The following is a 25,270-nucleotide window of genomic DNA, read 5'->3' on the forward strand; positions in this document are numbered from 1 at the left end:
TTCAGGTTCTAGGCAGTACAGAAATCTGCAACTTCTGTGTAGATCATGACTGCTTATGGCCAGGATAGTAATATTCCTTCTGTATCCTTACTGCTATTCGCAGGTCATGGTTGGGTGAAGACCTCTTCATCCATACTCGTGTCTATCATGTCAATACCTCCGGCTGAAACTCTGGTCCTTGACGCAAATAGGTTGGGAAGGGTGAGACTTAGTTAACACACTTTCTTTGACTGTACCATCATGGCTTAACATCAAGGTTTACAGCCCTAAGCAGGTTATCACACTGACTCTGTCATTAGAATCATAGAATATTAGGGTTGGAAGAGACCTCAGGGGGCCATCTAGTCCAACCCCCTATTCAAAGCAGGACCATCACCAATTAAATCATCCCAGCCAGGGCTTTGTCAAGCCAGGCCTTAAAAACCTCTAAGGATGAAGGCTCCTTCTTACCATTAACTAGACTAGAGTTTGTCTCTTAGGTTAGAGTATTAGCCATACATACAAATATATTGGCATATTCCTTCCAGAACATGTTACTGGCAGTGCTCTAATTTAACAGAATGGCTAGCTTCACCTTCCCTCAACCTTTTCCCCGTTTATTCCCTGCTGGCTACAATAACTATAATATAAGTAACTTTAATGTTTGTTCTTCTTTGAATGCTTGTTCATCTCAGTTCCAATCAGGTGTGTGCATGTGTATAGTAGCCGGAAGATTTTTTTCTCCCCTAGCAGCAGCCATCGGGTCGGCCTGGGCGCCCCCTGGAGTCACGCCTTCATGGCACCCAATAAAGGACCCTGCCAGCCCGCCACCCACTCCGTTCCTTCTTACCACCAGTGATGGTAGCTGGAACTTCCCCTTGCTCTTGCTTCGGCAAGCGGCTTAGCAGTAATTTCGGTTTTCGCTATTAATTGTTACTTTCCTCTCTCCTCCCCCTTATTTGTCACTGGGACATGCCGTGATTCCCGGGCTTCAAGACTTGCCACGACTGCCTAAAAGTGACCCCCACGCCTCCTGTTTATGGTGTCTGGGCGAGGGTCACCAAAAAGATCGCTGCAAGAGCTGTTGGGAATTCCGACCAAGAACTCCTAAACAGAGGGAGCAGTGGCTTAAAAGCCTCCTCATGGAGGCAGCTCTCCGACCTCAGTTGGACCCAGGCACTGGAGATCCCGCTTCCAGTACATCTTTCTCCCGGTGTTCTACCCTAAGCCGCATTCCAGTAGCAGGGAGCAGACTTCACTCACTGGATGTCCACAGGGCACTCTCCTTCTACATGGAGAGAACGAAGTCATTCAGAAAGTTGATCCAGTTATTCATGGCAGTGGCGGACAGAATGAAAGGTCTGCCGATATTGTCACAACACATCTTGTCATGGATAGCGTCCTGTATTCCTGAGTTCTACAACTTGGCAGGGTTCCTGCACCTCCAATCGCTGCACACTCCACCAGGATGCAGGCTTCATTAACAGCGTTCCTGGCTCATGTTCCCACTCAGGATATCTGCAGAGCAGTGACATGGTCCTCCATCCATACTTTTGCCACGCACTATGCGATTACCCAGCAGGCCAGAGACTATGCGGCCTTTGGACGAGCAGTGCTCCAATCAATGGACAACTCTGACCCCGCTTCCTGAACTTGGGCTTATGAGTCACCTAATTGGAATTGACATGAACAAGCATGTGAAGAAAAAACGTTACTCGCCTTCTCGTAACCCTTGTTCTTCGAGATGTGGTGGTCATGTCCATTCCAATACCCACCCTCCTACCCCGCTGTTGGAGTAGCTGGCAAGAAGGAACTGAGGGGGTGGCAGGTCGGCAGGGCCCTTTATTGGGCGCCATGAAGGCATGACTCCAGAGGGCGCCCAGGCCGACCTGACAGATGCTGCTAGGGGAAAAATCTTCTGGCTACTGTACACGTGCGTGCGCACACACCTGATTGGAATGGACATGAACAACACCTCTCGAAGAACAACAGTTATGAGAAGGTGAGTAAATGTTCTTTGTAAAACCAAAAACTAAGGGAACCATCATGTGTCTAGGCCTGATCCCAAGGCCAACTGAAGACACTGGAAAGACTCCCAAAGATCTTCAACAAGTTTTGGATCAGGCCCTTACATTGTGGTGACCTTGCTAGTCTTGTCCTTTCCTCCTCCTCTTCCCCTGCCCCCCTTAGTCAATCACCATCACTTATTGTGTCATGTCTCGTTTAGATTGTGACCTCTTAGCAGCAAAGACTGAGTCTTGACTTTTGTGACACTTCTTGCATGCTTTGGGGCAGTCAAAGAAATGATAGAGGTACTGGCTTATTGAGAAGGTGGGGAACGGATTTAGGAGATGAGCATCATTTGTGGAACACTTAGTGAAAGCCTCTTCAAAGCTAAACTGCAATACTTGGAGTAAAAGGTGGCCTTGTCCCTCCAGCTGATGATTAGATGTTAGCTTTTGGGGTTGCTTATATGCTAACTTCAAAATCTCTGAAGTTCTTGGGGAAGCTCTCTTGACAAGGTGGGTATACCTGGCAGGGGGACTTAGAATATGTTTAAAGACTCAAGTTTAGTGTCTAGTGTTTGTTATAACCAGCACCTGTCTGCATGCAGCTATGTCTCTCTCTGTCTTGGGTTCTGAGGAAGAGTCTGCATTGATTCACCCGGGCTTCGCTAAGTTACATTCCTAACTTCTGACTGTCAATTTTATTGGCAGTTTTTCAGGTTGTTTCCTCCAACTAGATGGATTGCTGTTGATGCTGTGGTTTTCAATCCTGAAACTTCCAATTCATATCCTACATCTGTTACTAATCTGCTGTATTCCAGCCTTACACTATATAGGCTTTTGTAGGCAGGGTAACCGAACAAAGTTTCCTGTGGGATTTAGCTTTGTGCTGGTGATTCCCTATGGTTGTGGTTAAACAATATGGAGGTGATGCAGCAATCTGTGAATTAGTGTTGGAGTTTCCTTGATGATGGGCAAGTTTGAGATGGCACAGAGGCTTACTTAGTTTGAAACAAAAAATACAGTAAAGGCAACACTTTAGAAATTCTACAGGATTGGGGTGGGGGGGGGGGGAGTGTCATATTTTCTTTTGTCTTGGAACACAGTTAATAACTTTTTTTTTCTTTCTATAAAGCAAAAGCTGGCAGGCTGACAAACAGGCAGCTAACAGGACGGACTTTCTGGCTACTGACCATTTAGCTGGTAAGTTACTGTTTGTATATATCAGACTTTCCTATTTCTGGGCCACTTGCTCAGCAAAGAGAAATTACCAGTGTTCTGCAGTGACATCTGCCCACAGCTATCTTTTCTCATTATGGACCTTTCTTGCATGATGGACCTGTACTTGAGAGAGCACCTTTCTGCAGTTTTATCCCATCCAGGGTCAATGTATGGTCATTGAATTTAAAAACAACAACAAAAACCCACCTTAATGATAAATGTAGATAGGATAATTAGAGGGTGCTAGTCTACTTGTGTTCCCCTCTTCTGTAGGCATAGGCTGTGGACATCCCACCCTTCTGACCTCTGAGCACTGAGTTTAGAATGTGGAATGTTGGTCTGTGTTAAGGTCAATACGTTCTGTTACTGGATTGAATGGAAAGCTTGAGAGTGGGAGCTGCCATAGACCGCTTTGCTCCTTTAAAGCAACTGTTTTTCAGGGCTGTTTGTCGGGAGAGGGACTTAACTCCAATCTTGCTCGTGAAACAAGTTTCACACAGCTTGTACGAGTGTTGGTCATAGTGATTCTGGCTTGCCAAGCTAGAGGTGAGGTGGAGCTGTAGTTGACCATGAAAGGTGATGAGCACTCGGAGTGCCAAGGATGAATCTGAGAGAAAACCTAGCTAATTGCTTAATCTAGATTTGTTGCTAATGTTTGTTCCGTGATCGTACTCCAAGCATAGAAAGCAGTGGGAAGAGGACAAGAGTCCACATAGTAGAAACTCTAGAGGCAGGGGCTAGGCAAGATACAGAAGCTTCCTCAAAAACAGCAAGGAATCTGGTGGCACCGAAGAAGTGAGGTTTTTACTCATGAAAGCTTATGCCCAAATAGATCTGTTGGTCTTTAAGGTGCCACCAGACTCCTTGTTGTTTTTGTAGATACAGACTAACACGGCTACCCCCTGATACTTGAAACCATGCAAGTAGCTTCCTCAGTATCTGTACTGTCCTTTGTGATCACTGCAGAATCAAATCCATTGGTAAATAGGAAAAAATTATTTTATTAATGGAGATATCCTATCTCCTAGAACTGGAAGGGACCTTGAAAGGTCATTGAGTCCAGCCCCCTGCCTTCACTAGCAGGACCAAGTACTGATTTTTCCCCAGATCCCCAAGTGGCCCCCTCAAGGATTGAACTCACAACCCTGAGTTTAGCAGGCCAATGCTCAAACCACTGAGCTATCCCTCCCCCCCCCCCCCCCCCAGTGGATTTTGCATTTCCCTGCCTTGCAGAAGTGTGGTCGCTAATTAATAGAGCCCTGCAAATCTGCAGATCTTCGCTTTATATCCGCGGACCAGGTTTGCAGATTGGATGTGGATACAAATTTTGTATCCATGCAGGGCTCTACTAATGGGGTGTGTGTGTGTTTGATTTACCATCAATTTGTCCCTAGATGACATGTACAAATGAGAAATGGTTTCCCCTTGATACTGACAAGAATCTTAGTCACTGCTTCCTTCCTGGGCATGGTATGGGGGAGGTGTTTTCACTTTTATGGAAGCTCTCAGGTAAACACAGTGGCTCCTTCACTCCAAATTAAGTTTTAAACTAGTCTCTTAAATTCTGCCCATGGGGAAGTCCACCTCCCTGTTTTTGGTTATGGTGATGCTGGTGATAAACAGTGCACCCTGCTGTCTCCCAGTGGCATACCCGGATTGTGTGTAGGTGGGAAATCGACAATGAGCTCTGTGGCAGTTTTGACCCAGGAGAGCTTCGCTGAACACCGCAGCGGCCTGGCTCAGCAGCAGGTGAAAGGTAAGATGGTCACAAAGTTCCTATGAAATCCCACTTGATATTCGCTGCACAGATGGGGTCCCTCCTGCTACCTACAAGTGCTTCAGAATTGCATGGTACTTGTGGGCAGCCAAAGAAGAGGTCTCCTTATTCATAGTATGGTTGGGCCATCAGATTATGGTTACCCACCTAGAGTAGAATGGTAGTATTTCATATCTATTTTGCCCAGGTGTAAATGACCTGAGAGAATCAGGCCCTCAGCCTCTATAAGGAATCCTCCTTTTAAGCAGATTGTGACAACAGTGGTAGAATAGGGTGTATCTGGGAGAGCAACACACAGTGATGTGAGAGTACTTGCTCTTTTAGTAGCAGGGTCAGGTGCCGTGGGCTGTTTCTTTCCACACTCTCACTTTCATGGCCGCAGCTATGTGGGAGAAGCTACTGGTGGACTCTGTCTCCCATCCTTCCAACACAGTGGGCCAACTCTAACTTGAGAAGAGTTGCACCTACTTCACAACAGATCTTAACTTGGTCCAGTGTACTTAGAGCTCTTGCTAGTTCCCTAGTGGATCATACCTGAGCTTCCCCTTGCCCAATATCCAGGATTTTGCTGGACTTTTTCTGCTCTGTTTGCTCCAACCTTCCATCTCCCTCAGTCTCTTCACCTCAGCTTGACTCCACACCTGCCCCTCTTACCTTCCTATCCCTTGCCCTGTCTGCCTCATCCTCTTCACTTTTCTTTGCATATAGCTGATCCCCTTCTTAACTGAACCCACCCTAAATAAATGCATATTGTGGCACTAATGTGCAGTTTGTTGCCATCAGTTTGTTCACTCTGCTGGTGTGTTTTGCTCTTTTCCCCCCACCCTGTGTTTGTCATGTCTATTTAGATTGTAATCTCTTTGGGGCAGGGACTTGTCTACTTTCTCTTTGTACAGTACCTACCACAATGGAGCCCTGTTCTGGGTTGGTCCTTGGGCACTGCCATAATAAACCTAATTATTAATGATCATTCCCAATAGTGCACAACCTGCTTCTCTCAACCCTACTTAAATAGACATCTGCAATGGGCATGAATGGGAGAATTGCTGGCAATTAAAACTTTGTATTGTTTGCCTCACTGCAGTTGCAGCTTTAAACTCTGAAGAGGAAAATGACCCTCCAACTTATAAGGATGCCTTTCCTCCACTCCCTGAGAAAGCAGCATGTTTGGAACCTGCCCAGGAACCGGCTGGTGCCTGGAGCAAAATTCGACCGATCAAGGCTTCTGTCATCACTCAGGTTGGTGGAAGCCAAACTTCTCATCCCCTGCCCCCCCCTCCCCCCCGCAACAGTCTGTCTCCTCCCCATTCCAAAAATAAGGGATGCTCATCTGTATTAAGAACTCATTAGGTAGTATGCTGAGGGAGGGTGGAGAGTGGTTTCCTCCTCTCCAGTGACCCAGGGTACAGGGAGAGGAAGTACTGCAGGTGAAAGTGATATGCCAACAGAAGGACGCTGCTTGCAGAGATGAGTATGCCCAGCATTGCTGTGATAGAGAGTTCAGTGGAAGAGGAGTTAGCTAAAAGAGTGTCTTATTCTTGTCCATACACCCTCATTTGATAAATAGTATTGGTAATCTTGAGAATGGACAAAAATATCCTGAGTTCTAATACCTAATACTAAAACTTTGAAAGGATATAAAAGCTCATGCTTCAGGGCTTAAGTTCATCTCTAACTGGGGTCGGGGAGTTAGAATGAGACCTTTCTGGGAACAGACTATCCCACTTCTGCCTGCTGTGGGGTTCTTGCACCTTTCTCTGAAAGCATGTAATGCTGGCATGCAGCAGATTCCTGTGGCATAAATAAAGCAGCTTATTAAAACTGCCAAGAATTGATGGCTCAGCCTCCTGCATGAGTATCTTAATTTTGTGAAGGGTGAAGATCCAGTGTAGTAACCCAACTCGTAGCCTAAACAGTAGGGCTTGTCCATATAACTCAACCGCCTGTGTCACACTGAATAATCTGCCCTGTTATATGGGTTAATCAGGTGTTTCATGTACCACTGGAGGAAAGGAAATACAAGGACATGAACCAGTTTGGAGAAGGAGAGCAGGCCAAGATCTGCCTGGACATCATGCAGAAGACTGGCGCTCACCTGGAGCTCTCTCTCGCAAAGGACCAGGGTCTTTCGATCATGGTCTCTGGCAAGCTGGAAGCAGTCATGAAAGCTCGGAAGGAGATTGTCGCTCGGCTTCAGACACAGGTGAGTGTATCTAACTGTTCTCTTCTACTTGTCTTTGCTCCTCCAACAAGATGCCCTGCTGCTTGGAGGCCTTTGGGCGTGAGTGCTCATAAATTGAAGGGTTGTAATTAGATGACTAATCTAGTTTTGCCTTGCCTCTTTCAAAATGCACAAATGATGAATTGGGATGGAGACCAGGCTTGAAATAGGGTTCAAAGCTAATTACAGGCCATGGTGTAAACTCCTCCCCAGCTAGATCCCTGCAACATCTGCTATACAAACAAGACATTGTACCTGGAGAGACTGCAGACCCCTCACAAGAAGCTGGTATTACCTGGGAGATGGTTAACTGTTAGTGTGGTATATACATACAGATAAATGAGGGAGGTGAAGGAGAGGAGTTACTAGATAGTAATACAATCAGGGGTTTCTGATGACATAGCTTACAAGTGGGACTTGAGTACCAAAACCCCATAGATGCAATTGTTTTCTCCTCTCACTGCTGCATATTTTTATAATCTGTCTGAGGACAAGAGTATTATCAAGGCTTTCTTTCTATATTTTTTTAACATCTCTCAGCTCACTTTTAACTTGCCGTTAAGGTTTCTCAAATGCATTTCCAGTAGAGGCAGTTGCCATTGATAACGCTAATGTACACACCACAACAGTACCTTTCCACCCACACATCTCACCCAATCAGATTGTAAACAATGATACAGGCTTTAGAATGAGGCACATCTGGGAGTGCTGTAGGAGAGCACTTTTTGCTCAAATACAGCACATTTGGGGATATTGGGCTAAGGTTTCCTATCGCACTTGCCCAGAATCTTTTTCCACCCCCTTCCTCATCCCTGTATCTCTTGTTTTAAACTCTCCCCCCCCCCCCCCCCCCCCCCCCCCCCCCCCCAAAAAAAAAAGTAGCAGGCAGTAGAATTGAAGCCCAAGTTGTGTCTATAGGCTACACCACTAAAGATTTTTGTTTGCCTTGACTTTTTCTCGTGTGTGTGTGTGTGTGTGTAACTTCTTAAAGTCTCTATATACATGAACTGGCATCAAGAGATCCCATAGGATCATAAGCCACCAAGATAGCAAAAAGGTTAAAACTGAAGTGATGGGATATACAAGAAAAGGAAATATTCCCAAGCACATACCTAACCCTTAATGGCAGATTCAGAGAGTAGGTTCTGAAAAAGTAGCCTCTACAGTCCTGGGATGATTCCAGGAACAGTGCCTTTTGCTAGTAGAGCACATGTTCAAATGTACCACTTCAGTAGTGAGCAAAGGTTACCATCTAATAGCTGTCTGCTCTCTGTGAAATAAGTGGTCTTGATCGAGTCCCTAGTGAACAAGTGCCCACATGCTAAGGTCTCAGCAACCTTAGCAGCAGAGGCCAAAAGTCTGAATCAACACACATCCTCAAGGCAGGCTCTCTAAACTGTAGCTGCAGTACAAAGTTGCTTGCGCTGCTCCTGCCCATGGTGTATCTAGGGGACCTTGCCATCAGTGACTAGGGGACTTCAGTCTCCAGAGCTTCCTTCTCATATCTCTTACAAGATCTAAATTAACTCAAAATACTGCTATTTGGGTGAGGAAAGCAATTAATTTTTCATTTTTGTTGGTAATACAGGCTCCATAGAAGGAAATAATCAGTATCTTATTCCTCAGACAGAACATAACCCCTGGCTAAGGGGACTTGTCTTGTTCTGTAACGCCATCCTGAGAGGCAGCTAACTTGGGTCTTCTGTTTCTGACCATGACAGATGAGTACTCATTCCAGTGTTTGGTTCCTGTGTTGCAGGCTTCAGCGACAGTTGCCATTCCCAAGGAGCATCATCGCTTTGTCATTGGCAAGAACGGCGAGAAGCTGCAGGACCTGGAGCTCAAAACTGCAACCAAAATCCAGATCCCCCGCCCGGATGACCCCAGCAACCAGATCAAGATCACCGGCACCAAGGAAGGGATAGAGAAGGCCCGACACGAGATCCTGCTGATCTCCGCTGAGCAGGTATCTGAGTGGCACCATCTTCCCTGGCTCCTGGGAACAGGTAGATGCATGCTGTCGCACAAGATGGTGCAGCCTCATTGTACAAAAGGACCATAGTTCAGTGGAGAGACAGTGTTGTGTTTAGTGGTCAAAGTGCAGCTCTAGGAGTCAGGAGCCCTGGCCTCAAGCCCTGCGTGCCACTGGCTCTGTTCCTCCACCTGTCCGTTTCTACAAAGACGGATAGGAAGTATTACCCTTTTAAAATGTTATGAGATCCTTGGGGTGAAAAAGGCTATAGGTGCCAGGTGAAAGGAGGAGGGGTTTCATGGATGGGAATGTTGTCATGATATAGGTAGTAAGGCTCTTTACAGGAGCAGAAGATTTAAGGGATGAATTTTAAAAGGATTATGAATACAAGGGATACTTGTATCCAGGGGTATAGGGCACTCTTGTAGAGAAGTAAGAAGTCCATACTTGAGAACTCTGCTCTCCAGAGTGGGAACTTTCCAGCACACTTTACCTAGAACATACCCATGGAGCTCTGTGAATAATCTGTCTTGTTTTGCCTTTGTGAAGGATAAGCGTGCAGTGGAGAGACTGGATGTGGATAAAGTGTACCACCCCTTCATTGCTGGCCCTTTCAACAAGCTGGTGAGTGAGATCATGCAGGAGACAGGGACACGCATCAACATTCCACCACCCAGCGTCAACAAGACAGAGATAGTCTTCACAGGTGAAAAGGAGCAGCTGGCCCAAGCTGTAGCTCGTATTAAGAAGATCTACGAGGAGAAGGTATGGGTGCTCTAGAGAGAATCTCTCGCATTCATAACTGCCTCTTCCTCCCTACGTTATGTTACCCACCATATACTCCTCTTGTTGACCCCTTTTTGTTACCCTTCCCATAAGTTTTAGGTCTGTTGGATCTGGTCAGCCGTGTTGACCATCCGCTGTTGGAGAAAAGTGGGTCTTGTGGTGTGGTGAGGTATTGAATGTTCAGCTTCTAACATTTCTTATGTGGTCAGCCTGCCACAAGGAATTGCATCTGATTTAAATTTAAAAAAAACAAAACCCAAAACTGAGGGAAAGAGGAATTTCAGGACAAATGGGGCTTGGAGACTAGCTAACTTGTTATGATAGCTGCAGAGTACATGTCTCTCCTGTTAACTTTCCATTAGCTGCTATTGACATTCCAGCTATGAATCGCAGGACTGCTCCCCCATGGCGGAGTCTGAATACTTTACCTTTGCTGAAATCCCTATCCTATAACTCATGTACTTATTGCAGTCTGGGTATCACCTTGAGAACACAATTGGGAATCAAGGTAGGCACGATATACATGTGTGCATGCACATATGGCTGTCCTTGCCCCAGGGAGTTTACAATCTAATAGCAGATGGTGTGCTTACTTGAAAATCCTTATAAGCACCAGATTTGATCATAGATCCCAGCAAGAGCCCAACTTAAAAAAAAAAAAAAAAAAAAAAAAATGGTCCTGGATTACCCTACAACTGGTTGATTTTTTTTTTTCTTCCTTATCCTGCTCCTTACAGTAAAACTCTTTTGCCCAGAATCTGGTGGCTTTTCCCCCCTTTTCTTTCCCTGCCACTTGTGATTGATGCCCTCACACCTCTTCCCCACACAGAAAAAAAAGACTACGACCATTGCAGTGGAGGTGAAAAAGTCCCAGCACAAATATGTCATCGGCCCTAAGGGGAATTCCCTGCAGGAGATCTTGGAGAAAACTGGAGTCTCAGTCGAGATCCCACCCACTGACAGCAGCTCTGAGACGGTGATACTGCGTGGCGAGCCTGAAAAACTTGGGCAGGCATTGACTGAAGTCTATGCCAAGGTAATGCATAAATAGTACATGTCAGCTTAAGTTGCCAAGCCATGTCTTTTAGGTCGGGGGCCCCCCCATAAGCAACTTTCTGAACTACTCTGGTTAAAAGGCATAGATTTGAATGGATCCCCTAAGCATCTGGAGGCCATGAGCATCTCCATTTTGCTCTTGTATATGGATAGCTAACTTGAGAACTCTGTACTAACAAGGCTGGTGCTGAGATGCAAGCTGCAATAGCCCTTGTATGGTGGGTATGTTGTGATGAGCCTTCATAGTCTTTCCTCTCCCCTAGGCTAACAGCTTCACCGTCTCCTCAGTCTCTGCCCCCTCTTGGCTTCACCGTTTCATCATTGGAAAGAAGGGACAAAATCTGGCCAAAATCACTCAGCAGATGCCAAAGGTATAGACCGTTCATGGCAGCCTCACCCACTTCACTCAACTCCTCTGCCTTTCCTTAGAAAAATGGTCTCTGCCCTTTCTCTCCGAACCTCTCTAAAGGTGTCTAGATCTCTGGTAAATATTATAGGCCCGTCGCTAGAAATGGACGGGAATGGAGAAGAGAGTATCCTTCTTTACAAGATGCTCTTGCAGTTGGGATCAGTAATACCACTTTTCCCTTCAGAATATCTCCTTTTTTTATATAGGTTCAAATAATCAGTAAGACAGGCTGAATTCTCCATATGAAAGTTTGTGCAATTCTTATTAAACAACCTCAAGATGTAGTAATTGCATTTCTGTATGGTGCTGTCATTCACGGGCTTCAAAGGGTCAGTAAGCTGATTTCCGCCCCCCTCCCCCCCATCTGTAAAATGGAGATCATAGGTGGAGTGAGATGCCCAAAGTCATTCTGGGAGTCAGGAGTAGACCCCAGGGCACCTGCTCTAGACACTCAACCATGTGGCCTTTGATATAGGTGGTCATCCCTTCACAAAAATAAGCAAAGGATAACATGCAACTTGTGTGCTCCCCAAGTGGGAGGGAAACAAATCAGCCCTCAGCAGCAGAGATGGATGGCTTTGTCATGGCCAGCAGCATTGATCTGGGTTGCGCGTCTTGAAGCTTTTACAGCTTTCCTTGTCTTGTTTAAAGGTTCATATCGAGTTCACTGAAGGGGAGGATAAAATCACCCTTGAGGGACCCACAGAGGACGTGAATGTGGCTCAGGAACAGATTGAGGTCATGGTCAAGGATCTGGTGAGTTGGCATGTTGTAGCTTCAGTGGGGTAAGGCTCCGAGCTATTGTAAAAGTAAGAAGAATGCAGAGATGGCCCTAACAAGAAACAAGGGCCAGCTTGCAAATCCTCTTTCATAAACATTATACCCGCAGATGGGGGACAGGGATGTGACAAAAAGCAGGCAGTTTAGACACGTACAATGAGTTGAAATTAAAGCATTCATCATGAAGCATCCTCTGACTCTCAGTAATTTGCCTTAAGACTTACTAAGAGATGAAGTGGTGTTGATGCAATACAAGAAGACTCTTTCAGGTGGTGGTAGCTGCCCAAGAGAAGGCTTTCACTTTAGGACTGGTGAGATTGCATGGGGGCTTAGTGTTTCACACACTGGGCACTACTAATACAGACCAGAGTAACTTAATGATGCTGTTCAACTCAGCAGCAGTAGGAGTGTTTGTGATTAGTTGTCAAAGGGCTAGCATTGATAGCCAATTATTATGGACAACAGATGCAAGAACTAGTGCTCTGCAGTCTACCTAACCCTGCACTGCTCTTTGCAGATAAACCGGATGGATTATGTGGAGATCAATGTTGACCACAAGTTCCACCGACACCTCATTGGAAAGAATGGAGCCAATAGTGAGTGAGATGCCTTTTTATGGGCAATGTAATATGCTCTTACAGCTGTATTTGAACCATCTCCTTAATCTTCATTAGACAGTGGCTGAAATTCCACGGGCCGTATTAATATCACATGTTGTCTTTACACTGATCAGCAGCTTCTCAAAAGGGCTGTTCACTCAAGGAACATTAGATGAGGCGCAAGCTACAAGACTTATTTTAACTCTTGAAGTTGTCCTGGAGGATTAGATGGGTGTGAAACCTCTTCATCCAAGATGAGAGGCCTCCCTCCAGATCAGGGTGGAGAGTTAACTTAAGAGGAAAGGTTTAACTAATAGAAAAAATTATCTGGGAAGATGGTCCTGGAGAGTAGATTCTAAGTTCATGCCTATTTGTGCCTGCAGAAGGAACATCTGATTCAAGTTGTTGTTCCAGGAATAAAAGTGGCAGATACTGCATTCCTTGTATCTGTAGACGCTGTGCTGTCTGTCCTTGTAGGTTCTTGCTGAGTGTTTTTTTATTGTGCAATAGACAATCCTGCTTTTTGCTGAGCTCCCAGGTGGAAAAGCTTTACCTCACCACCTCTTTTTAAAAATCCCCCTCTTCTCCTCCCCTTCCCCCCCCCCTTTTGGAGAGGCTGGCCTAGGGTTCAGGTAATCACTATATGAGAGAACTGTTGTAATGACACCTCCTAGCTTCCAGTCCTGCACTGGTAGGTGTGACAGAATGGACGAGTGTTTCAGCAAAATCTTTCTCTTGCAGTTAACAGGATCAAAGATCAGTACAAGGTGTCTGTGCGTATTCCTCCAGACAATGAGAAGAGCAACCTGATCAGAATTGAAGGAGACCCTCAAGGTGTCCACCAGGCCAAGAAAGAGCTGCTGGAACTTGCTTCACGTATGGTGAGCAAGAAAGCACCACAGAATTGACTTTGACTAACAGAGACCCCATTGGCAATGTGTCTATACCATTTCTTATGACTACTTCTGGAATTAGAGCAAAGGTGGCCTTTCCCCACAACCAGCACTTGTGTACCATACTGTACTCTTGCTGGAAGCAGAATAAATTTATTGTTTGTCTATGGGTATTTGAGTCCACTTTTCAGCTTTACAGAAAAGTAGCTCTAGTCTGGCATAGAAGATGAGTTATCTGAAAGACGTGACTGCCTGATCAATTGCCATCCCGCAAAATGAAGTAAATAAAGGGCATGGAACTCATCCTGATGAAAACATAATTGTCATCTATATGTTCTCAGGAAAACGAACGTACCAAGGACCTAATTATTGAGCAGAGATTCCATCGAACCATCATTGGGCAGAAGGGTGAGCGGATCCGGGAAATCCGAGATAAATTCCCAGAGGTAAGGCTTCTCCTAGCAAGCTGCAATTTGCAATCTGTGTGTCACTCTGTCCCTCCTTAGCAAGAATGTTCTTTAACACAAAGATCCTTTCTACTGAAGGGTTACTGATTCTTGGGACAGAGGAATTGTGCTGTGCTATGCCAATCACACCTTTGCATGTTACGTGATTCTGCCATTAAGTGACCACCTCTTGCAGGTTATCATCAACTTCCCAGACCCAGCACACAAGAGTGACATTGTCCAACTTAGAGGACCCAAGAACGAGGTGGAAAAATGCACAAAGTACATGCAGAAGATGGTGGCAGACCTGGTATGAGAGCTTCCTGTGTTGTCTTCCCCACCTCCCAGTCTTTAGTTTTGGGACAGAGGATAACTCTGTGCTGACATCACACTTGAGCTTTGTCTGAAACCTTAGAATGTACAGCAGATGGGTGAGACACCTGCATTGTGCTGAAGTTTAGTAATAAAGGGACAGCTCTTCTTCCAGTGGCTCCAGGATAACTGAGTGAGAAGGGGATCATCTCCCAAAGCCATAGCTTCAGTCTGTTTTTGAGTTAATTTACTTTTCTGACCTTCTCTCATCAGCAGTCAGGCAACTTCTAGGCAGAATGGTAAACAAAGGCTCTTTTCCAGGTGTTTTAAGAAATCCTAACAGAAATAGAAAGGGTGAGGCATGACCAAGCTTGTTGGTGTGACTTCATCTCCTCAGCTAACTAATTCTATTCTTTCTCTTTGTAAGGTTGAAAACAGCTTTTCTATTTCTGTTCCCATCTTCAAACAATTCCACAAGAACATCATTGGGAAAGGAGGTGCCAACATCAAAAAGGTGACGTTGCTACTGGCCCTCAAATGTTCTACAAAGTTCCTTAATTCTCTCTGCCTTCAGCTACCTTCCACTCATCAATACCACCTGCTTGGTGGTGAAGTAAAACTTAGCCTTCCAGAGTTTCCTCCTCCATGCTCAACCTCAAACATGTATTTGTTTCTTATTGCAGATCCGTGAGGAAAGCAACACCAAGATCGATCTCCCAGCAGAGAACAGCAACTCAGAGACAATCATCATCACTGGCAAGAGAGCAAACTGTGAAGCCGCTCGCCACCGAATTCTCTCCATCCAAAAAGAGCTGGTAACAGGAACTGGTTAATTTAAGGTGTTATAAATGGAGCACAGAGGCCTGACAAAACATAGGTGACTTGACATCACCTTAAATACACACAAACGATGCAAACTAATTATACAGGAGGTAGTTAAACTTAAAGAATCCAGTCTCATATGTGTTGAGTTCATGACTTGAATGTTAGCATGCTTAAGATCAAAGAGCCCAGCTTCTCAGCAAAAGATACTTATGGTCCTTTCCCATGAGGTTCTTGTCTTATGCCTAATTGTCTTGGCAGTTTCTTTAGTCAGGCCTCCGTATCCAGCTTATTAGGTTGCAAATCTTGAGAGCTGATGCTAAAAATCCTATATTAAAGACAGCTGAACTCAAGGAAACTTTAAAAAAAAAAAAAAAAAAATTCTTTCATTGTTCAAATTCTGAATGTTAACCGTGCTAGCAACTGAACTGCTTAATAAAACGTTTAATACAGAGGTTGCTTTAATTTGAGACCAATCTCCCCAGATAATTGAGGACCACCAAATTGAACTGAGTCCTCAAAACATAGCAAGCTTTGTCAGGTCACCAAAGTAGGCAAAAAATCTACCTGCCTAATCCTGAGAACATCTAGGAAAGACAAGTCCAGGATACAATTTCCAGTAGTATGTATTGCAGCCACTTGTCTCCATGTGGAGGTTTTCATGAATCCAGCCAATACTTCTGACCAGAATCTTTTTGAATATATATTATTCATTTCTCTTCTGAAAGAAGCATCATCTACTAAAACTCTTCTTTGTGCCCAAAAGGTAACCATGCCATGGGAGGGGGGTAATACTTTTCCCAGTGCCCATTATTGTGCTGGGAGACTGGCATGTGCTGGCACATCCAGCTGCTGCTTGGCAGATATCCCAAATCCTCTGCTCAGATTTGCTTTTTAATAAGCAGTTGTGTGGTCATCTCCCAGTACTGAAATCCCCAATAATCTCAGTATTCTGATATCCGCAGAAGAGGAACAGACTGCCTGGGTCTGCTTCCCCCTTACCTCAACAGTCTCCTCCCAACAAGTTGCCATACAATCCAACCTTAATGCCTTGGCTTCTTCTCCTAGGCGGACATCACAGAGGTTGAGGTCTCCATCCCCTCAAAGCTCCACAACTCTCTCATTGGTGCCAAAGGTCGCTTCATTCGCTCGATCATGGAGGAGTGTGGTGGGGTCCACATCCACTTTCCCACAGAGGGCTCTGGCAGTGATACCGTCACCATCAGGGGCCCTGCTCAGGATGTGGAGAAGGCCAAGAAACAGCTGCTGCACCTGGCAGAGGAGAAGGTGAGCCCTGCAAATAGGTAGAAGGATCAGAGTCAACCAATCTCTTCCCTCTTAATGTGTGATCGATCCCCCTCTGTGTGCCTTACCACAAAGAGGTGCTGGGTGGGGTGGACAGTATAAGGGGGGCCCTGTCTTTTGGGTCACTATACTCCTACTGTAAACGCAGTTGGAACACTGGTACCACCACTCCTAGGACAAGAGGCCCTAATCCTGGTGGTTTTCCAGTTAGTAAAAGAACTAGCTGCTTTGCCAGCAAAGTAACTTAACCCCTTTGTTTGATTTGCCCTTTGCTCAAATGCCTCTTTGGGTCAGGATGAAGGAGCAGAAACGTTGTCCTCTTCCACCCCCACCCCCCCCACACACACACCCTCACCCCACTTGGAATTGAAACACACTGGTGTGTGACTGGAGTTAGTTAAACTCAGAGAGAGGCAACTTTCCTTCACTCCTCCCTCCTATCTGGCCTTAGCCCATGCCTGCAGATTCCAAATGAGTGGCATTATTTTTTCACATCCCTTGATATAATTACAGATGTAATTAGGGTCTCAAGTGACAGGACGTTACTCTAAGATGCATGACTGGCCACTTCATTCATTAACAAAACTTTCCTGGAAATGGCTGCCTGGTGAAAGTGCTGTGTACTCTCATGTTATGGGCCAGACTCTCAGATGCAGTAAGCCTGCGTAGCTGGCCAGTGGCGTGACACTGGCTTATCCTACTATGGGTTTGGCCCATCTTGTGAATGAGCAGTTCTCTGGCTCACTTGGTCCTGCTCCCGTCTGCTTTCAGTTCCATTTTAATCCTGCTGCATTCTTACTGGATTGCGTTGTGGCATATCTGAAGTAAGGTGACATCCTCCCAAATGCAAGTTCTCATGGTGCAAACATTCTGATGCCTGGAGAACATGAAGTAACATCTCTGATCTTGCAGATACCAGAATGCTTCTAGTTTGCTTTTACTTTGAAAGATTGGATTTCTAGGCTGTGACACTAGTCATGCTTAGCCAAATGTGCATGTACACAAATTTATTCCAGAAGTTTCTCCATATATTCTGATGGTGAAATAATTGTGTTTGCATGTACTCTTGAGTACTCATTTGTGCTTTGTTCTCTGGGGGGGGCTGACCTCCATTAGCAAACTAAAAGTTACACAGTGGACCTTCGTGCCAAGCCAGAGTATCACAAATTCCTGATTGGCAAAGGTGGTGGCAATATCCGCAAGGTGCGTGATAACACAGGGGCCCGCATCATCTTCCCAACCTCTGAAGACAAAGACCAGGAGCTGATTACCATCATGGGGACCGAGGGGGCTGTCAAGGAGGCTCAGAAGGAGTTGGAGGCACTCATCAAGAACCTGGTGAGGGAGGCTTCCTCCATTCACTTCTGTCTTTCTAGCCACACTTCCCATGTGTGTTTCTCTGCAGCGTAGGTGGTAGCAGGTGCTAACCTGTCAGTTGGGAGGAACTGCTTGGCCCTGGATATGGATGACATGTCTATTTGAGAGGCCCTGGTAGGAGCTCAAGAATTAAGATATGCATGCTCTTCATTAGAGAAGTGGGTTGTGTGCAGTGTAGAGGATTGTCCCATGTTGTGAGCTATGGAAGGGATTTTTTTAATCCAGAAGTAGTGCAATGAATAAACATCACTGTGTAATGTCTCCTCTCCGCAGGATAATGTGGTTGAGGACTTCATGGTGGTGGACCCCAAGCACCACCGACACTTTGTAATCCGGAGAGGGCAGGTTCTCCGTGAGATTGCTGATGAATATGGTGGTGTGATGGTCAGTTTCCCCCGCTCTGGCACCCAGAGTGACAAGGTCACCCTCAAGGGAGCAAAGGACTGTGTGGAGGCAGCCAAGAAACGCATCCTGGAGATCATTGAGGACCTGGTGTGTGTCCCAGCAGGCTTGTTTTATTAAGAAGCAGCCACTCTATTTCTTGCATGTATCACAAGTCCCTTTTCTGTACCACCCCTCCTCCCCCAAAAAATCCCCTGCTCCATGTAATGTGGAGGATCCTGTTTTTTGCCCAGTCTCTGACCTGAGGAACCTGGGGCCCATGTGACCTGCCATAGTGTATCTGACACTCTGAGCCTGGGTCAAAACCTAGGAATCTCCAGGATAACCCCCTAATTAGATCCTAGCCTAGGAAAGGTACCTGGCTGGGAGGAGATATACATCCCCTTTTGGCCTTCCCTTAGCCAGCTGTTTGGGTTGGCAGTTTCTTCTCGGCCAAGACTCTGCTGTGTTTCCTGTGCACTTCAATTCTTTAATGCCTATGAGTCCTCCTCCGCTCAAGGTCCCTGCCTCCCCTCTCATTGTAGGAGCAGAAGGGTGGTGGTTAGGGGTCCCTAATTCTCTTCTAGGTATCTTTCTGGCTTGCTCGGTTCTGCCCTTTGGTGTCTTCTGGGGGAGGTGAGGAGCTGTACTTTCAACACTGTCTTATTAAAGAGTAGCTTTCACTTGCTCCCGACTCTGACACATACCAATCTGGGAGATGGTGCACAAAGCACTTCAGGCAATGGGTGCTAACTTTGGGGTTCCTGCTTCAAGAATTGGAGCCAATCCTCCCAAGGCTGGCTCTTACAACTCACCAGCAGGTAAGTGCCTGTGCTCTTGTCCTTGCCTCCAAAACAAGCTGTTCCCCAGCCTCCCTCCCCCTGAAGAGCCTCGTGAAGGAGAGGTATGCATGTGGAAATGGAGTTCTGGTCTGTGGCCCTTAGTCAGGTGTGGGGTAGCTTTTGGAGGACAGGCTGTCTTTTGTTTCTTGGATGCGGAGGTACAAGGGATTCTGGAAATGTATTGGACAGAATAACTGTTGCTCTGTCCCAACTAGGGCTGTCGATTAATCGCAGTTAACTCACACGATTAACTCAAAAAATATATAAATATAGAGATATAGATATATAATCTCATGACTAATTGCAGTTTTAATCACACTGTTAAACAAAAGATTACCAATTGAAATTTATTAAATATTTTGGATGTTTTTCTGCATTTTTCATATATATCTTGTATTCTGTGTTTTAATTGAAATCAAAGTATGTATATTGATTACAAATATTTGCACTGTAAAAATGATAAACAGAAGAAATAGTATTTTTCAGTTCACCTCATGCAAGTACTGTAGTGCAATCTTTGTCCTGAAAGTGCAACTTACAAATGTAGATTTTATTTTTTTTATTTTTGTTGTTGTATAATTGCACTCAAAAACAAAACAATGTAAAACTTTGGAAGCCACAAGTCCACTCAGTCCTAATTCTTGTTCAGCCAATCATTCAGACAAACAAGTTTGTTTACATTTTCAGGAGATAATGCTGCCCTCTTCTCAGTTTCTGGTAACATTGTAAATAAGAACAGCTATTTGCATGGCAGATATGCTAAACATTTGTATGCCCCTTCATGCTTTGGCCACCATTTAAGCGGACATGCTTCCATGCTGATGACACGTGTTTAAAAAAAATGTTAATTAAATTTGTGACTGAACTCCTTGGGGAAGAATTGTATGTCCCCTGATCTGTTTTACCCTCATTCTGCCATATATTTCATGTTCTAGCAGTCTCGGATGATGACCCTGCACATGCCTTCATTTTAAGGACACTTTCACTGCAGATTTGCCAAATCTGCAAAGAAGGTACCAATGTGAGATTTGTAAAGATAGCTACAGCACTCGACCCAAGATGTAAGAATCTGAAGTGCTTTCCAAAATCTGAGCAGGACTAGGTATGGAGCATGCTTTCAGAAGTCTTAAAAGAGCAACACTCTGATGCAGAAACTACAGAACCTGAACCACCAAAAAAGAATCCATCTTCTGCTGGTGGCATCTGATTCGGATAATGAACATGCGTCTATCCGCACGGCTTTGGATGGTTTTCAAGCAAACCCCGTCATCAACATGGATGCATGCCCCCTGGAATGGTAGTTGAAGCATGCGCATCTGGCACATAAATATCTTGCGAGTCCAGTTACAACAGGGCCATGAGAATACCTGTCCTCACTTTCAGGTAACATTGTAAACAAGAAGCAGGCAGCAATATCTCCTGTAAATGTAAACAAACTTGTTTTGTCTGAATGATTGGCTGAACAAGAAATAGGACTGAGTGGAATTGCAAGCTCTAAAATTTTACTTTTTTTTAATGCAGTATTTTTGTACATACTTCTAAATTTGTGAGTTCAACTTTCATAATAGAGATTGCATTACATTACTTGTATTAGGTGAATTGAAATACTATTTCTTGTTTTTTACAGTGCAAACGCTTGCAATCAAAAATAAAGTGAGCACTGTACACTTTGTATTGTGTTGTAACTGAAATGAATATATTTGAAAATGTAGAAAACATCCAAAAATATTTAAATAAAAGGTATTCTATTAACAGTGTTCTTGACAGCCCTAGTCCCAACCTTTTGCCTCCACCCTGCTCCCTTCCTGCCTGACACACATGACTCTATGAACTTGCTATGATGACAAATCTTTGAGAATCGCATTTTGATCAAGTGGGAGGGAGTGCATGACAACAGGTGTCACCTGAATAATTCACCTGCATTCTCTGTCAAACATGCAGGAAGCTCAGGTGACAATAGAGTGCACCATCCCCCAGAAGTTTCACCGCTCCATCATGGGCCCCAAAGGTTCCCGAATTCAGCAGATCACCCGCGACTATGGTGTTCAAATCAAATTCCCCGACAGGGAGGAGAACCCAGGTATGATGCTTTTGAGAACTCTACTTCACTAGAAGCTGAGGCTGTAAGAGTGGCTGTTCCCTACTTCAGTGTTGCGGGGGTGCTGTGAGCTACCCAGATGGCTGGGGGTTGTGCTGCTCCTTCAGAGGGAACCCAAGTCATGCAGTTTAAGTCCCTCCCTGCAGAGGGGCGATGTGGGCAGGAGGGAGCCTTGCCAGTGGACACTGCTGCTTTGAGCTGTGCAGTCCTTAGCCTTCCTCCAAGCCTAATACTAAAACGGGCAACCATGACAGCATCTCGTTCTCAATATGGACTAGAACTGCTGTCCTTTTGCTTCTGTCTCCTTTTGGCCTGGTTCTTAAAGGAGCCTAACTGCAATGGCAGGAGAGAGCTATTGTTTGGTGTACAACAAACAGCAGTAGAGGTTCTATAAACTTAGTCTTTTACCTTTTAAACTCTTTTGGAAATGGAGAACTTTTAAACAAACCACCTTTCCTTACCTCTCTCCGACTCCCCCAAGTGAAAGGGGAATGGCTTGTTTGCTCCACTACATATTGCCAAGTTTGGTCTCTAATGTATACACCACACACAGCAAGGCTCATTGATTCCTGGCTGCCTTAAGTTTAACTGCACATGTTAAATAAGGTGTGAGGGAGGGCTGAGAGAGGGGGACATCACTTGGAGGTGGTGAACAGAGCATGAAACTAGACAACAGTCCTGATGGATGTAGAATATGCTGCTTTTAATATGAAATATTCTGGGTCTGTGCACTGAAAGAAAAGCAACTGGGAATGTGGGTTCTCAGACAGCAATGCTGGGCTATGTGTAATGCTTATTACAATAATCTGCTGCTGCTGGGTAAGCAGGGGGTGCCATGCAGAAGGGGCAATAAGAGGAATTCTTTCTTGGGCTGGAGAGAGGCTGTTCTCCTATGTACAGAGCAGGGCATAATAGTAGCACTGATGATAGGTAACCTCTTGTACTAATGAAATGCTATTAAAATCTCACTTTCTTTATGGTGAATGTCTGTCGCCCTCCCTGTGTGCCTTGGGGTCCTGCTGGGCAAGGTGGAGGGTTGGTACCGATCTCTGTGGGAGTAATACCACTTACAGAAACTCAATTCTGTACTCGCTGAGAAGATTCTTATTCTGTTTGTTTCCATGATCTCAGCCCCTGCCACAGAACCAGCCATGCAGGAGAATGGAGAGGAGAGTGGGGAAGGAAAAGAAGCTAAGGAAACTGATCCCACTTCCCCAAAGAAGTGCGACATTATCATCATTTCTGGCCGCAGAGAAAAATGTGAGGCAGCCAAAGAGGCGCTGCAGGTATGTGGTGCTGCTGGGTCTCAGCAGGACTCTCCAGGCTCTTGTAATCTGCTTGTGCCCTGCAGCAGGAGGCTCTTTTGAATTCTCTGGGCTCTGGTACCAGGTGGCCTTGCTCAAGTTGATGTCCTCTTGGGGCTAACGTGGCATAGGTAGATTATGTAGCCTAAAGGAAAGGGGTTCCTTTCCTTATGTAGCCTAAAGGAAAGGTGTCTAGGAAGGAGTATGGCAGAAAGGGGTTTCAGAGTTATAGTGGACCACAAGCTAAATATGAGTCAACAGTGTGATGCTGTTGCAAAAAAAGCAAACCTGATTCTGGGATGTATTAACAGGTGTGTTGTGAGCAAGACACGAGAAGTCATTCTTCCGCTGTACTCTGCTCTGGTTAGGCCTCAGCTGGAGTATTGTCCAGTTCTGGGCACCGCATTTCAAGAAAGATGTGGAGAAATTGGAAAGGGTCCAGAGAAGAGCAGCAAGAATGATTAAAGGTCTTGAGAACATGACCTATGAAGGAAGGCTGAAAGAATTGGGTTTGTTTAGTTTGGAAGAGAGAAGACTGAGAGGGGACATGATAGCAGTTTTCAGGTTTTTAAAAGGGAGTCATAAGGAGGAGGGAGAGAACTTGTTCACCTTAACCTCTAAGGATAGAACAAGAAGCAATGGGCTTAAACTGCAGCAAGGGAGGTCTAGGTTGGACATTAGGAAAAAGTTCCTAACTGTCAGGGTGGTTAAACACTGGAATAAATTGCCTAGGGAGCTTGTGGAATCTCCATCTCTGGAGATATTTAAGAATAGGTTAGATAAATGTCTATCAGGAATGGTCTAGACAGTATTTGGTCCTGCCATGCGGGCAGGGGACTGGACTCGATGACCTCTCGAGGTCCCTTCCAGTCCTAGAATCTATGAATCTTTATTGCATCTAAACTTCCTGCCATTTAATGACTTGCAGGGTGGGTGTGAATTGACCTAGCCCCATAGGTGTTAAAGGCTCCAAGCAGTAGTGGGAGTTGCTTATGCATAAGACTTGTCCTTTCAACCCTCCCCCATAATACAAGAGCAATCGGTGTTTTCTGTATCGTTCCTCAATAAAGTCACTTCAAACCTTTTCCAGGCTGACTAGTTCCAGCCTTCGCAAGTTCTCATCATCGCTAAGGCCATGTCTCGACTACAAAATTAAGATGACCTAACTTAGGTTGGCATAGGTTGCCACAGTAATTAATGTCTACATTTTGCTTCTTGTGTCAGCGGTGTGTCCTCACTAGCAGTGCTTGTATCAATTGTACTGTCATTTTGGGGCATTCTGGGACTGCTCCTGAAAGCCAGTAACCGTTGACAAAAGCACTACAGGGTCAACACTGACACTGCGTTGACCTAACTATATTGACTCTGACACTCATGGAGCTGGAGCTAAGTTGGCATAGCGAGGCAATTACATTGATGAGAGCAAAATTTAAGTATAGACACTTCCACAGTTAGGTCGACATAAGCTGCCTTGAATTATCCTAACTCTAATAGAGACCAGACCTAAGTGTTTCCATCCTTAATCTAATGACTTTCTGGGCCTTTTCAGCCTCCACTATATTTTAAGGTGAGGCTATGAAAATGAGACGCTGTATTCCAGAGGAGGCACCATTGTTCATTCTGAGTGGTGTTTAGTATCCAGTGCATTCTCATAGCTTTCACTGCTGCTGTTAGGCTTTCTTCTTGACCTACCCACGAAGACTCCCTGGTCTCTTTCCTAATGAATGGCTTAATGATCTTTTGATCAAATGTATTAAACTCTGCAGGATTCAGGAAGTGCCAGATCTTTCTTCCTTTCAGGACAGGTGTGGCTAATCTAAAGCACAGCAGGGCTGTCATTCAAAAGGCTTTGGGAGAAACTGACCTTGGATATTAGGAAAAACTTTTTCTTCTTCAAGTGATTGTTCACGTCCATTACACATTAGGTGCGTGCGCGCGCCGCGTGCACGGACGTCGGAAACTTTTTCCCTCAGCGGCTCCCGTCGAGCCGGCAGGGCCCTCCGCTTCCCACCAGAGCGACGCCCCGCTCTAGGGTGTATATATATCCCTGCAGGCCCGACCCTCCCTCAGTTCCTTCTTACCGTCCAAGGCGGCGTTGGAACAACTGTCTCTCATTTGAGAGCGTCCCTTAGCATAGTCGTTAGTGTTATCTTTACAGGTGTCAGTTCTTTATTAGCTAGTGTTAAGCTTAGCAGTTAACAGTTCTTTAGAAATACTCAAACTTCATGTATTAGGTGTTTGGTCAATCCCGGCACCGGCCCTGGGCGGCGGGGCATGCCGCACACCCAAGGCTTGTGCCACATGCCGTAAGCCTATGCCATTAAGCGATCCACACGACTCGTGTCTCTGTTGCCTGGGGGAAGCACACCAAAAAGAGCGCTGCAAGATCTATAAGGCTTTCAAGCCCAGGACTAAGAAAGAGACCTTCGCCTTAAGCAGCTGCTCATGGAGATGGCGTTACAGCCCTCCACTTCAACGGCACCATCAGCCTCGGTGCGGAGTGCCCCGGCATCGGTCCGTGATCCGGCCCGGCACCGGCAGGACACCCTAAGCCCACGGCACCGAATCAGCGAGAACACCTCCAGCATCGGTCGTCTTTGCCGACAAAATCGAAGGGCCAACCTAAGGCCCGAGGACGCTCCCCGCATAAGAGGGCAGCGCCCACTAAGACCTCGAGTGCGTCT

General features: G+C 45.5%; 1 protein-coding gene across 7 annotated transcripts in view; it reads left to right on the forward strand.

Annotated features, from left to right (window-relative positions):
* HDLBP (high density lipoprotein binding protein) overlaps positions 1–25,270 on the forward strand; it is a 92,176-nt gene that overhangs the window by 36,600 nt on the left and 30,306 nt on the right. For 5 of the 7 annotated variants that reach the window (XM_065557038.1, XM_065557040.1, XM_065557039.1 and 2 more), the window contains 20 exons: positions 3,121–3,188; positions 4,850–4,962; positions 6,068–6,222; positions 6,971–7,186; positions 8,964–9,170; positions 9,726–9,941; positions 10,792–10,998; positions 11,282–11,389; positions 12,079–12,183; positions 12,725–12,803; positions 13,548–13,687; positions 14,041–14,145; positions 14,342–14,455; positions 14,885–14,971; positions 15,141–15,272; positions 16,348–16,566; positions 17,701–17,922; positions 18,235–18,453; positions 21,126–21,264; positions 22,414–22,568. In XM_065557038.1, coding sequence (XP_065413110.1) covers positions 4,887–4,962; positions 6,068–6,222; positions 6,971–7,186; positions 8,964–9,170; positions 9,726–9,941; positions 10,792–10,998; positions 11,282–11,389; positions 12,079–12,183; positions 12,725–12,803; positions 13,548–13,687; positions 14,041–14,145; positions 14,342–14,455; positions 14,885–14,971; positions 15,141–15,272; positions 16,348–16,566; positions 17,701–17,922; positions 18,235–18,453; positions 21,126–21,264; positions 22,414–22,568 — 2,901 coding nt within the window. In that variant the 5' untranslated portion in view covers positions 3,121–3,188; positions 4,850–4,886. Of the gene's footprint in view, positions 1–108; positions 202–997; positions 1,982–3,120; positions 3,189–4,849; positions 4,963–6,067; positions 6,223–6,970; positions 7,187–8,963; positions 9,171–9,725; positions 9,942–10,791; positions 10,999–11,281; positions 11,390–12,078; positions 12,184–12,724; positions 12,804–13,547; positions 13,688–14,040; positions 14,146–14,341; positions 14,456–14,884; positions 14,972–15,140; positions 15,273–16,347; positions 16,567–17,700; positions 17,923–18,234; positions 18,454–21,125; positions 21,265–22,413; positions 22,569–25,270 lie in introns of those variants that run through there. The other 2 variants (XM_065557044.1, XM_065557045.1) reach the window with 2 other exon arrangements.

Source organism: Chrysemys picta, chromosome 9 (genome assembly GCF_011386835.1).
Source record: "Chrysemys picta bellii isolate R12L10 chromosome 9, ASM1138683v2, whole genome shotgun sequence".
Taxonomy (NCBI): Eukaryota; Metazoa; Chordata; order Testudines; family Emydidae; genus Chrysemys; species Chrysemys picta.